The sequence below is a fragment of the Scaptodrosophila lebanonensis genome, unplaced genomic scaffold, assembly GCF_003285725.1.
Source record: "Scaptodrosophila lebanonensis strain 11010-0011.00,11010-0021.00 unplaced genomic scaffold, SlebRS2 tig00000001-arrow-pilon, whole genome shotgun sequence".
Lineage (NCBI taxonomy): Eukaryota > Metazoa > Arthropoda > Insecta > Diptera > Drosophilidae > Scaptodrosophila > Scaptodrosophila lebanonensis.
This window is the reverse complement of record NW_022060529.1, coordinates 10,458,421-10,472,845: the sequence shown is the minus strand read 5'-3', so window position 1 is coordinate 10,472,845 and position 14,425 is coordinate 10,458,421. Positions and strand designations below refer to the sequence as shown.

General features: G+C 36.1%; 1 protein-coding gene across 3 annotated transcripts; it reads left to right on the top strand.

Moving 5' to 3' along the window:
• Nucleotides 1–2,357: 2,357 nt before the first annotated feature.
• On the top strand, nucleotides 2,358–12,788 carry LOC115628933 (protein eiger). Of its 3 annotated transcripts, none has more exons than XM_030525217.1 (7): nucleotides 2,358–2,839; nucleotides 8,656–8,781; nucleotides 10,229–10,485; nucleotides 10,750–10,890; nucleotides 10,956–11,089; nucleotides 11,210–11,311; nucleotides 12,148–12,788. In XM_030525217.1, exons 1-7 carry the CDS (start codon nucleotides 2,672–2,674, stop codon nucleotides 12,516–12,518), a joined length of 1,299 nt encoding a protein of 432 aa, XP_030381077.1. In that variant the 5' UTR covers nucleotides 2,358–2,671; the 3' UTR covers nucleotides 12,519–12,788. The 3 variants fall into 3 exon arrangements, with proteins under 3 accessions (XP_030381077.1, XP_030381069.1, XP_030381085.1); XM_030525209.1 differs by having other exon boundaries at nucleotides 2,360–2,839; nucleotides 11,192–11,311; XM_030525225.1 differs by having other exon boundaries at nucleotides 2,703–2,839; nucleotides 10,234–10,485; nucleotides 11,192–11,311.
• The last annotated feature ends 1,637 nt before the right edge of the window (nucleotides 12,789–14,425 follow it).

Sequence of the window (14,425 nt, the reverse complement as noted above, 5' to 3'; positions counted from 1 at the left end):
ACCGAGATTTACGATATATTAATGGTATGGACAGGCAGACAGTCTGCTGAGACAGTTGCTGGCTGCATTAGGCTTATGGCATGGCACTATTTAGTGGTAATCGCAACAAAACTTAGACAATTTGTCACCGAAACGACACGCTGTCTTTTCGGTTACGCTGATAAGCTCTAGAAATAAACAGAAAGTAATAATAAATTTAATTTTAATTAAATCCGGCCATGTTAAAAGTTCACTTTGCGCCTGTGATTTGTCTTATCTCTACGTACATACATACATATGTATATGTATACATATATATGTTTTCAAAAAATCGCTTTAAGTTCAAAATTCAATTAGATTGGTAATTTAGAATTTTATACTTAGGGGTCTGTCCTCGATCTGAGTTTCACAACATGTGCATATAAGTGTGTGCTTTTTATATAAACGAATTATATGCCATGTGTATATGTTTGTCAGCACATAAGGCTGTTTATTTTCATAATTAGAAAAAACCACGACTGCGTCAATTTAAAGTGCCAGCCGATATTTCGGGGTGCATTTAGGCATTAGTCGATTTCGTTGACATCTTAATTCTTTAGTGGTGCAACTGATATCGGTCTGAAGGCTTTCGCATTGCAACCCCCTAAAGGCTCATTCTCAGGGGGGTTGGCTTAAGGAAGCAAGCGCAAAAAACTGCGCAAAAGTCAGTTTAATGGGAAACACATGTATTATACATATACATTTAGTTCATGCGCCATAGCCTCGCACAAATGTTATGGGCATGAAAAGCCGCATAGGCCACGTCAGGCAGGCTGCATCAAGAATTAAAAAAACCCTCACAATATAGCATCCAAAACCACATTACACCCCACGACGCACAGTGGTGCATGTCCAAGATGTAGCTAGATAAAAATAATGGATGCTTGAAGCAGCGACTGGAAATAATAGATGATCCCTATTATAATTAACTTAGTATGCAGATTTTCACAAAATGAGAAATTTTCGCGAATAGGTTTCCGTTCCATATTATTAGGAACATTCCCTCGTACTTAGAAATTGAATTGATATTCTACTCAATTTGTTCTAATTTGAGATTTTTACAAAATAGATTACGATTTCATCATATTCAGAAATGGGAATAGGCATAAATATCTTTCGCAATGTTTCCTATAGTCTTGAGATTATTAATGAGGGTGGAGAAATTGAATCTATCACTATGAAGTAAAGATAATAAAGACACATTATTTTCACTAAAAACAGTCGACATTTTTCTCCATTAGTGCCATTGTGCGACTCTTAGTTGAATAGTTTGCAAATAACAAAAGTAAAGAGCTCATGCGCCCTACGGTAGCAGTAGCAGCAGCCCGCAGTTCGTGGCATTGTTTTTTCTCAACATAGAGAGAGAAGTTGGGAGAGACAGAAAGAGCGAGAGAGAGATTTAAAAGTATACTTATATCTGCGCATTTCTCCCAGCTCTTAATGCTCAGCAGTGTTGCCAATTTAGCCATTTTCCCGCCATCGCTGCTATTTGTAAAATATTTTATCAAGCAATAAAAGGGCTGTACAAATATTGTTTTACTTTTAATTGTTCTATAGTAAAAATATTTATAATTTTATGAGTATAAACTACATATGTATATACATATGTATTATCTTAAATGTGAGTCAAGCAAAACCAAACAAAATTTTTACCAGCACTAAGTAAAAATAATGTAAAAATTGTTTGTTTTGGAAAATATATTTCTGGCATTAGGCAAAAATAATTGAAAAGTTGTTTGTTTTTGAAAATATTAATCAATTTCGATTCTGCGCATTTCAGTCAAATAATAATTGATAGTATTTCAAAATATTTTTCCATTGCATATCTAGATTTTTCCGACACACAAGCCTTGGCAGCACTGATGCTCTGACGATCATGCTCTGGCGTGCTCAGGCAGGCAGAGGAGGCAGTCATTACGAGACTGCTGCGCAAACAGCTCATTTGTCAGTTTAGTTCGAGCCGCAGATGCAAACGGACGTTCACAATTTATTCGGAACAAGTTTTCGCGGCCGGTCACAAAAGCGCGTGCGTGCCTGTAGCCAAAACAAATCAAAATCAAAACAAGCGACGACACGACTACACAAGTTGGCTGACAAAAGCAAACGGGCTGTAATCAAATAACTAAAAATAAGTGCAAGTTGTCGCTGAAATCAGACAACAATTTTTTATCGAGCGCAGAAAAGCTGATAGCTTGCTGGCTTTGCAGCCTCAGTCTTAGCCTGCTGGGCCTACAGTATAAACTTGTTCTTGAGAAAATTGCTAATCAATTATATGTAACAAGGAAACAAAAAAAAAAAAAAAAAAAAAAAAAAAAACTACTACCTTGAAAAATCCCAGAACAACCTCCAGCTAATTTATACCGCCGCGAGTGTTGCAAAGTTGTTTATCTTGTTGTCAGCATTATCTTGGCAGTTTCTGCTTTTGCATTTCGCTTTTCTCTTCTGTGACATCTGAGGTGCAGTTTAAAGTACACTTGCCAGTTGTCGCGACATTCGCATTGGGTGGGTCTTGGCGATAACCCCACCAGCCACATCTCAGACAGAGCAAGCTGAAGCATAATCCATCTACAACTGGAAGCGAACAGTCCAGCAATCTCGTATTGATAGACGACTGCCTGTCTGCCTTCCGCTTGACTAATTGTGCGTGTCAATTATGACAGCAGAGACACTTAAACCGTTTATAACACCAACGAGTGCCGTTGATAATTTTCCGGCCATGCATTCGAGCGCGTCCCATTCGCAACGGAAGACTAAGCAACTCATTGCGATTGTCTTGAGTGGCGCTGCTCTGGCTTTGGCCGTGATTCTGCTGAGTTTAACGGTAAGTTTTTTTAGAATTCCACTAGCAGTGAAGGGGTTTATATGCAAAAAAAAAAAATAAAATTATAAAAAAATTTGTGTCTGGCTTTGCAAAGTTTAAAACGGATTTAAAATTAAAAATAAATCAATTAGAAATAAATCGTTCCTTTTTTTGGTTACGTTAATCAAAAGCTTACTGCAAATATTTTCGGTCTTTCTTTTATTGCGAGATTTATATACAATTCTAGTGCCGCAATTTTAACTTTTCACCATTTTTATACCCTGTACCCAAAGGGTACAAGGGTATATTAGTTTTGTGCGAGTGTACATGGCACACACAGAAGGAGGCGTGGTAGACCCCACAAAGTATATATATTCTTCATCAGCATGACAAGCCAAGTCGATAGCCATGTCCGTTTGTCCGTCTGTCTGTCTGTCTGTATGAACGCAAGGATCTCAGAAAGTATAAGAGCTAGAATAACCAAACTTGGTATACAGATTCTCCTGAGCCCGAGAAAGGACGAGTTTGTTCATTTTTCTCGATGCACCCTCACGCTCCCCCCTATTCGCATTTTTCTATAACTCCCTTTATTCTTGGAATTTTGAACTAAAATTTGGTAGACACATCCAGTTAGTAATTATATATCCGTATACGTAGTTATAGCCATATAACCAGGCCCAGTGCACACATACATACACGATTCTGATGTAAATATAAATGTATGTATGCATGTATGGAATATTTTATATTTAATTTATTTAATTAATTAAATTTAATTTAATTAATTTAATTTCATTTTTTGTGGGGTGGTACAGGGTATTTAAGAGTTGAGCCTGCTCGACCTTAGCATTCCTTTCTTGTTTATACATGATTGTTCAAAAATTGATCTTCAAGTGCTCAATTTTCATAAAAAACAAATCAATATTGAAAAAAATTTTACATTTTAAGTATATTGCAAATATGTCTTTTTTCTATAAATGGTTTTTCTATTCAAAAATGAGTCTAAATTAAATTCAAAGAACACAGTTTTATCTAAAAAAACTATTCAAATGGGCTTATTTCTCGATCTTTAAGTTTAAAAATCATATGGTTTTGGGAAGAATTCAAAAAATCGAATTTAATGGCATTTCATTTCATTATATTGTTCAAATCTAATTTGATTAATGTTTTATTAGTTGAAATTAGGAACGCAACAATAATTATTTGCTATACAGTTCAAACAATCAAAAATATATAAGTCAGAGCTGTCAACTCATTGACTGTAAATAGTTTTAAAATGTCCTTATTTTTTTATTACAACTAAAATGTTGCAAGGTTTTACGACCTTTGAATGTAGAACCGAACTGGTTTCGAGGAATCTGTAACATTTATTTGAGACAACAACATATTTGCTCTTTTTTACTATGCCATTATACAAAATTGTGCTTTTTTTTTTAAATTAAACTTAATTTTGCTAATTTGTATGCATCATTAATTATGTTTATGATCTGGACTCAAATGATGGCGCGTGTTTCTAGAAATGTATTAATTTAATCTCTATCTATGTCTATTTCAATTTGCATATTTAATGTCACATACGTTTTTTTTTTATTTTTTGTATAATTCAAAATTATAACAAAAGAAAGAAACAAATACAAATCGGATTTTATGACACGTGACTGTCTCTTATTAAATTTTTACTCGTACCTCTGTGTAGCTGGCACAAATATTTGAAACTTCAATTTTCGTACCATAGTTGTTGTGATCAGCCGACAAGACTACTGTCAAATCATTGCTCTTTGATAATCCAAACAGGCTGTGCTGCTAGACTCGGAGCGGCTTCTTTCCAGGTAGCAGAATCAGCAGCCATAAACGTTTAGTAGACAAGCCGACGACGATGACTAGCCAGACGTCGTTTCTGAGAGATAATAATCTTATAGACATTGGATCATGGATTTTGTTATTGTAAACAATTCATGGGTGCCTGCCTGTCTGTCTGCTTGAAGTGAAGTTTCTTCTGTTAGTCTGGTAATTAGTGATCGTTTAGATTTTGGTGTTTGTCTTAGAGTGTTTTTCTTTCTTCCTAATTATAGCTTAGTTCGAGCATTCAATTATAGTCGATGTAATGCTAAGTTCATCCCATTTTGCTGACTGTAGAATTGTATCTCAACATATGCATGTATTTTTAGTGTCCCATATACATGCATGCAAATGCGTCATATAAAACTTTGAAACTGAAATATATGCACATTTGCGGCTGCTGTTGTGGTAGTCGTTGCTGTTTTGTTTAATATTTGATTGTGCATTTTTCCGTTTTGAACGCCTTATGCCGCCTTGCTATATAGTATGTCCATTGAAACCCAACAAAGTTGAAGTGCCTGCAGCGGAAATAATACAATTGTCAATTGACTTGTAAATGATTGGCTTCTTGACGCAGCCACAAGCGTACTTCCCTCCCCAGAGTTCCACACAGTTCCACAGAATGCATAAATCTTTGTTAAGATTTTAATTCGATTTTCAAAAGCCACATTGTCCACTCGAAAAACAAAAGTACCACGCGTCCACAAACAGCCACCACAGTGACCCTCATCAGTGTGTGTGGCTTGTCTTTACGATGTGGGCTGAAGGTGAAAGTAAGAAACATTTTTACTGCCCATATGCATGTAAAACGCATAAAATATCTTGCCACTGTGAAGTTGCCAGCGGAACAAGATTAAATTCGGCCTGCCAAAAGATTCAATTGTCAGATAGGGCTGAATGGGAAAGTTGTTACATTTTGTCGCAATTCTTATTACAGATCGATTTGAAGAGAAAACAGTGGAGACATTTTGAAAGAATTCCCCCCAAGTATAGTGGGACAAGGTATTGTGCAACAATCTTTTACTGTTGTTATCTTATCTGAAGTATCATTGGCTGTTGTACACCAAATACCTCGCTCCTTCTTTTTTTCAATATCTGTTTTCTTAAAATATTCCTACATTTTGGGTGTCTTTGTTAGTCTTAAATTAAATTGTATCTGCAGTGTTTTTCAACAAAGCTAAAACTCTATCCAATAATATTTTTTATACCTCAGTGCACTCAAGCGCATTCGTCAGAGCTGTCTCAGATCTGTAATCAAATATCGTGCGAACATACTTGTAAAAGTAAATAAACATTATTATCAGGTCGTGAAAAAACAGCGTATAGTCTGATCGCTCTTGTACAATCTTTTCTGTTTTGTTTTTGTCACTCCTACCAAAATTCTTTTAATTTTATTTTTATACTCTGTACATGAAATGTACAAGAGTATATTAGGTTTGCGGGAGCTGAAAAATGTAACAGGCAGAAGGAGGCGTGGCAGACCCCACAAAGTATATATATTCTTGATCAGCATGACGAGACGAGTCGATCTAGCCCTGTCTGTCTGTCTGTCCGTCTGTCCGTCTGTCCGTCCGTATGAACACCTGGATCTCAGAGACTATAAGAGATAGAGACACCAAATTTTGCACGAAGATGCGTTATGTGTGTATTCTATACGAGTTTGTTTTATTTTTTTGATTTTCCCCCCCACTTCCCCCCTATGGGGGTTTTCCCGATTTTCCATTCGTATAATCGCCTATATCTCGGAGACTATAAGACCTAGGAACACCAAATTTTAGTCCCAGATGCCTTATGTGAATACGCAGAAAATGTATATTTTGGAATTCCCCTCCCTCCCCCCTCTACCCCGCAAATCGTAACTCCCGTAATTCTTGGAATTTCGAACTAAAATTTTGGAAATACCCCCAGTTAGTTATTATGTGTCCGTATGCCAAATTTCATTATGATAGACCGATTTAACAAGAAGTTATAGCCATAAATATATTTGCTGATGCAGCGCTGCTGCAGCGCTGCTCAAGCGCTGCCCGCGGCTGTTGTTGATGTTGCTGTTTGGTTGACTGCGAAAATGCTTACACAGACACGAATAGATGCGCATAGGCATACATACACTCACACAGACGCAATTGCTATGTATATGTGCAATTATACACCCTTTACGTGAGTTCGAATACCGAGAGAGGTAAAATCGATCAAATTTTTTTTTTTTTTTCTTAATTTTTTTTATTTTCTATAATTATTGTAAACATATGTACAGAGTATTTCAAAGTCGGGACACCCGACTTTAGCTTTTTTACTTGTTTTTTTTATATGACTGCTCCAACTTTTTTTATATTATTGTGTGTTTACCCTAATAGTTTCAGCTGGGCAGTTTACTTTTAGTGCAGCAATAAAAAATGACAAAAAAAGTTAAGTTAAATCAGTTTCGAAACATACATATTCGAGGCTCCTTCTTATATCTTGCTTGTAAAATATATTGAAAATAACACTTAAGATTTATTTATGATATCCATTGTCTTCTTAGCAGGTCTTCAAATGAAGTTAGCCGCATAGTAGTTACAAATCATGCTTATTAATTCTGTTTAAGGCCTCAAACGAATTTTTCCACAATCATGTAGTTTTTTTAATCCAATTAACTCTTTGCTATTAAAATCAAGTACATCGATCAAAAAAGTATTATATATAAATTGGAAAGCAATGAACGAAAAAATCATATGGAAATATTTAGTGAAGTATTTCAACAACGCCATGCACTTCTAATAATAATATAATTTCTATTATTAAGTAACTGGTATAACCATTTTTAAAATAGAATTACATACATACATAGCTTTCCTGCAAATGGATGAATGAATCTCTATGACGAAACGTTTCTCTTCTTTGAGTCATTATCTCTAAGAGGTATTTTTCTAGGCATTTAATTTCATTAAGCATTTGAGCATGATACCTCTATACTTCTTATGTTGTCCATATGTGTACATAAATCCCCTAGATTTGCTTGCTACCTTGTTTTTGGATTTGCATGATGAATGCAAATGAAATGGAATATATGTGCGGCTATTGAAAGAAACGTGTTCCATGACGTTCGAACTGGTCGCCAGAGATATTTTATGTACACGTAGAGGAAGTCACAACGAGTTTTACAGATGGGGCCGCACACATCCATGACTGTCTCAAGTTGACCGGGAAGGCGCCCTAGTCGCAATTATTATTATTTTTATTTTTTTGACAATTCGGCATAAAGTGAAAAAGCGCTGCCATGCTGAGACACTGAAACGCCTCAAAAACTGCTCGCGCACAGAACGCTAATGATCCATTAAAGAGATTATGGGCTGTCGGCGGCAATTCTATACATGCATACTCACATAAGTATGTATATATACATACATACATACATATATAGAAATCTTAAATTATATTCTTGTGTTTTTTGGGATATTTCGGCGGCGCTTTGTTGATGGGTTTGTGTCAGAGTTCGCTGCTTTGGATTATGTACGTGTTGGTGTTGACACCAACTATCGGCCTAATTGAGGCCTATTAAGCTGATAATAAACTTGTTAAGCACTCGGCTGCCAAGTTCATATGATTTTCAGTTCAAATTATTTTATAGCTACATCTATTTGAATTTTATATTGATCTGCCATACAAGTATATGGAGTATCTCGTATTTCATATTAGCTTTTGTTTTTGTAGGTCAATAAATTGAGGAAGCTCGGCCAAAATACACATACTTACTTATGCAAAGTATATATGTGATATTTGCTCAAGTGGTTCGCTTATTGCTTTCTTCCAAACATTGTGTATTTTATAATTTATGGCCCATTAAAGCAAAAACACCATGTGCCCACCAAATAAGGCTAAATACTATGCATAATTTTGTGCCAGTCGCCAGTTGGTTATCCACATGTAGATACATACATACATATACATATGTATGTACATACATGGGTTCTAAAATGATTTCTGCTTATATTATAAATATGTGTATTTGTTTCCTATAGGTTTGGCAAACTACACGCGTCTCGCATTTGGATACTGAACTGAAGAGTCTGAAGCGTGTAATCGAAAGTCTCCAGCAGCGCTTGGGCATTCAATATTTAGAAGATGTAGATGAGTTTCAGCAAGAGGTAAGAGTCTATTTGGATACACTACTTATTTTTCAGCTACTAGCCACATGCCAAATGTCTTCTTTTGTTTACATAATTAACGAGTTTCAATTTTTCCCAATACGATTTTCATCCACACATGTGGGCACAAATCAAAATTGCCAGCCGGTCCGGTCTGCCAGTCAGACATCGAAAAATAATTTGTGGGATTTTATGTTATTTTTTTATTTTTAATTTTTTTTATTTGGTGACGCCATTAAAACAAAGACTCTAAAGAACGCGCGCCTGCACTGACATATTTACGAAGTATATTTTTAGAAAACCGCACCGACATTAAAATATCTTTTGAATTTTTTCTAAACGAAATTTCATGTATTTTGTTTATTTACAAGGAAATTCACGCAAAATCATTTATATACATGAGTTTGTAGCAAAAACTTTGACCGCTTCTTCTTATTTGTGGATAGATGCAGATATACGATAGAGAACTTTTTTCCCTTAACTATGCGGGGGTTTGTTTTGTTTGGAATGGAAGTTTATACATAACATTGGAAGATAGTAAATATATTAATGGATTGTTACACTAGTTGACTGCTATCTTCTATTTACTTAACAAAATAAATTGAACCGATCATATCATACGCTTTTATCGACTAGAACTAACTGTTAGATTAAACATATACATGCAATTACAGATGAAATGCAAAATAAGTTCTCAAACTGAAGATCTATGTACTAGTAAGTGATTTCTCAAGACTCTAGAGAAATCTTTCCCCTACCACTCCATTTTAAAATCAAATCCACGTAATGTACAAGCCTCTTAAAAAGTCTTTCATTTCGACACTCACTCTTGAGATATTCGTTTATTTGAGTTTTTTTTTTGTGCTAATGGCAAATTGAAAAGTTTAAAGAGATATGCGTCGTTCAAGGTAATATTTTTATGAGCTCTGCATAGAAATTATTACGTAGTTCCATTATAAGTATTTTTGGTTCTTGTTTTTGTTTTTGGGTTGAGCATTAGTATTATGGCTTCTGTGTACATATAGCTTAAGTGACGACTGATCTGATCTCATCAATGGAAAAATGGCCAAAGGCATTTTAAGATTTATTTATGTGCTGGCAGACATCGTAAGCGGATGAGTATATATGCTGCAAAATATCGCAGCAAAACAATTGGCTGGCTAGAAAGCAATTAAAGAGTATCATTTAGAGCAAACAGCGGAGCAAAAACAAAAATAAATTTGAAAAAGGAAATAAATAATTAAATAAGTGCGCGTATTTATAAAAATGAAATCATAAATGTTCATAAGGAATGGGAGCATCAGCAATATGAGTTCATACATACTATATATACGAGTAGCTTGCTTTAGTCACGTTCCTGGCTAAGTGAATGACCCATATTGTTAGCGTTGAGATATTTTTCTTCAAGTTGCCAGTCTTAAAGCTACATTCTCAATCTTCATTTCAGTATAGCAAAGCTCTCACAGATAGGTTTAATGGTGAACAGGATGAAGACGACAACACGCTAATTGAGCCTGAAGATGAAGAGTATAACGAGGATTATAGCTACGACTATACCGATATAATAAAAAAGTTCCACAACTACAGCGAAGAAAGTAGTGCTGAACAGGGTCTCGAGGATACAGATGGAAGTGTATCCACCGATGACAATGTCTTCGACGATTTCAAAAACTACAACGATTCGAGAAAGCACAAAAAGCAAAGGTGGGTTACCAATGTTCTGAGCTCAGGAATTCAACCGCATACAAATGTCTATTGTTTTTGGTTTGAGTTTCGGTTTTTAATATAAAATACCTAACTATTCATTTAGATAAAAATAGAAAATAAAAAAATTATGTTTAGCAATATATGTATATGTCAAATAATATGATGTTTTCGATATTTGCTCAATCAGATCGATTGAGATAAAATTGCACTTTATTATAAATAAAAAATTTGCAATAAATTCAAAACAATTTCTTTCTGCAGAAAGTCTCGTTCCATTGCCGAACCTCGCAATGATATTCAGACCTACGATGAAGTGCAGTTATATCCCCATCCACCTACAGAAAACCAGACCAAATCTCAGCAGGATCAATTGAATAAAGCTGCTTCATCAGAAAGGGAGAGGTCAGTCGTTTTGTAAAAGCCAGTGTATCCTTATATTGATTGAAATTGCTTTATTATGTTCACAGCGCTGATATCATATCGCACCATAGAAAAAAGTTCCCCCCACATGGTCGCCATTTTGTATCGGAACATCGCCATCATGTCTCGCCTTTGCGCAGGCGCGTTGGACGACGCCGTCATCTGGCACAGCGAAGCAGTGGTACGTAGAGTAAAAGCATGTTAATATGCTTTTGTTAAAAACTATTGGCAAGAAATTGAAAAACAAAATACTCTATTGTGCTTGTTGTTGTGAAATTTTCAGGTGAATCTCTTATTTCAGCCAAAAATACAAATCGGCGTGATGTGTTTTCGTCCACTCCTGCCGCTCACTTTCATCTGAATCGCAAGGTCCCACATCACAATGCACCGATTAGTTTGGAATGTAAGTACAGATCAAATAAATTAGCAATGATCTTGTCTGAAAACTTTGACATTCTTACTTTTTAAATGATCGTTGTTAGAGTAGTGTAGCACAGAATATACTATAGAGAATATTTGCTGCTAAGGCAAAAGCAATCAAACGTTATAAAGTGAACTTAATGATTCGAATATTAATAAATGAATGATGACTCCGACACGTTGGGGGTGTTCGTCGAGGAACATTGTTAGAGAGTTTAGCTGAAATATAATTGAAAGTCTAAATTAAATTCTAAAATAAAAACTAAGAAACATCACTTCTCAAATTTCGTGTAAATTGCAAGTGTAGAACTACATACATATAGTATACGTAACATGGTAGATCATTGAAACGGCTATCTCAATATACTATTATTCAAATTATCCTGTGCCAGACAAAAATGAAAAAATCAGATTTTAGAATTCAATCTTTAAGAACAATATAAAGGGTCTTACAGTGCAAGCATTTAAAACGACTTTCTACATACCTTTTCTAAGTAGAAGAGAAACGAAGACGTTTCAATATAAATGTTCAAACATGTTAAAACAGAAATAATAACAAAACAAAATTAGCCAGAATTTAGATCAGCCATTCAACATAAATAACTATTAAATAATGTAAAAAAGGAGAGAAAATAAATGCTTTGCATTGTTTTATACATTTACTTGTGAATGTGAATAAATGAATGAGTCTTGCCATTTTTTGATAACCGTGTTAAGAAAGTGGCATTTTTTGAAAGAAAATTGTCTAATTTGCATTTTTCCCATTATACTTGTATAAGTACACACGAGTATTGCTTTAACTATATATTCACTTTGCAGCCTACCATGGTGATATGTACATTGGCCATGCGACGGCCGGAAATGAGAATGCTTGGCAGCAGCACTTCACGGTACACAACGGTGTCCTGACCGTGCACGAGCCCGGCCTCTACTACGTCTATGCTCAAATCTGTTACAATAACACGCACGACCAGAACGGTTTTATCATTTTTCACGGACACACGCCCTTCCTGCAGTGCCTCAACACAGTGCCCACAAACATGCCACAGAAGGTGCACACGTGCCACACCAGCGGCCTCATACAGCTGCAGGAGCAGGAGTCTATACATCTACGTGACATACACAGCGACCGCAATGTGATGCTGAAGGATGCCAATAACCGCAGCTACTTTGGCCTCATCAAGGTGTAAATTGTAGAAGTGAGGCCGAGAAGCCAATATTGCCAATACCAATCGTTGCTCTGTTGCCAGTCTAAGCTTTAGTAGCTTCGCGCTATCCGTATATATGACTTACACCATAGGAATTTAGTTGTAGACTAGCTTTACTTAATTCTTAACTTACATTTATTTGTCGTACACATTTGCATGCATAACACATATTTATTTTGTATATATTCCATTGATTGAATGTGCTGAAAGTCTCAAAAATGGTCAATAAAGCAGTGATTTTTATAAAATTAATATGCTTTCTACAATTATACAAGAATACAATTATGATATTAATTTGTATATAAAACAGGTTATACAACCTACCTAGGTCAATATTCGAATACTATGTATGACACAGGTATATTCCCGACACTACTATTCGGATAATAGTAATATGATTCACATTTTATACGATGTATGTAGTATTTGGCACACTTTTTGAATGAAATTAGATTGTGCTTGTGGCTTAAATGAAATCGAGTGTGCTGAAAATTAATGTATAATCATTCGAAACTAGCCTCTTAACACCAATAAGAACTGCAATATAAAATTGTTATTAACAGTGAAGCGAGAATTTGTACCCAAATTAGGTGGCCCCTGCAGTAGACTTGATCCACATTCCATGTGAAGGAGATCAAAATCTACTGAAAACTAAGGTTCGGCAGTCGCTAAAAGCTACGACGCGCTTTCATTCGCCTCTTGGCGGAACAACAGTCCACCTCGAGACTTTTGCTTAACTCAGTCCTGTTCCTCCGAAGGCTGTCTTGTTCTTGATCGACCTAGTCACATTGCAGAAAGCCATTGACGGTTCATAGGCTAATGGATTGGGTTGAAAGATCAACAGAGGGTTACTCTGCGGTTATTATTGCTTCCTACTACATGATACGTCTACATCTATTGTATATTTAGTATGCGTCTTGGTTGATGGTTTTGTTTGGGATTAACGGATTCCATCGACATCGTTACGATATTCTAAACAGAAAATACTAGTTCGACTGTCTATGGTCCTTTCTCATTTGTCATTTTTGCTTAAACTAAATGATATCTTACTGTCAACTTAAATCACTAACGACCATCATTGCTATTAAACAATGGGGAAGTATTCATTAAGAGAGGAGACCACAAAGTGATGTCTGCAGTTGAGCTGCCTGACCTTTTCAAGTAAAATGTTAGTGACATGAGCGCACGGACATTAAAAAGCCACACCCACAGCGAAAGGACTTTTGAATTAAGCTGTCCATTTTTTGTGAAAGCGCGCTGGAAAAAACTGTGAGGGGCGTGAGCTGTATTGCTGCGACATTCTATGTATTGCATTTCTAGTGAAAAGGCTGCTTTCGGAACTGCACAGAGATTGTTCGTTTCGTTTGACGTCAACTAGATTTTCAATAGACTCATATGTATAAGCAGGTACTTTGGACAGCTTCTCACGCAAAATAGAAGTATATGCAAATGAAGCTTTGAGCTCCCTCAACAGCCCAAAAATGCCCACCCCTGGTCGGTGGTTATCAGTGGCCACCAAGTGTGCGTGTGTGGGTGTGTGCATGTGTGGGTGTGTGCATGTGTAACAGGTGGTGCTGGCGATGGGGCTAACAGTTGCTGAGAGCTGTGCCCCACTTGAAGCAACAGTTTCCAAATGCACAAGCTGGACGGCTGGTGGGCTCTAGTAGTGGGTGTGTGCAGTGCGCTCGAGTCGGGCTAACATACTATACTATACGAGTATGTGTAGTACATAAATACGTTTACATGTTTATTTGTCCACATGCAAAGGATATCTTGTATATAATCCTTTGAAGTCCAGGACATGCGCAGTGCATGCGTGCAAATGGAGCGTATGAACAGCAGCGGACTGCGCGGCGCTGCATACAAAAGGAGCCGTTGAGCTTTCGGAG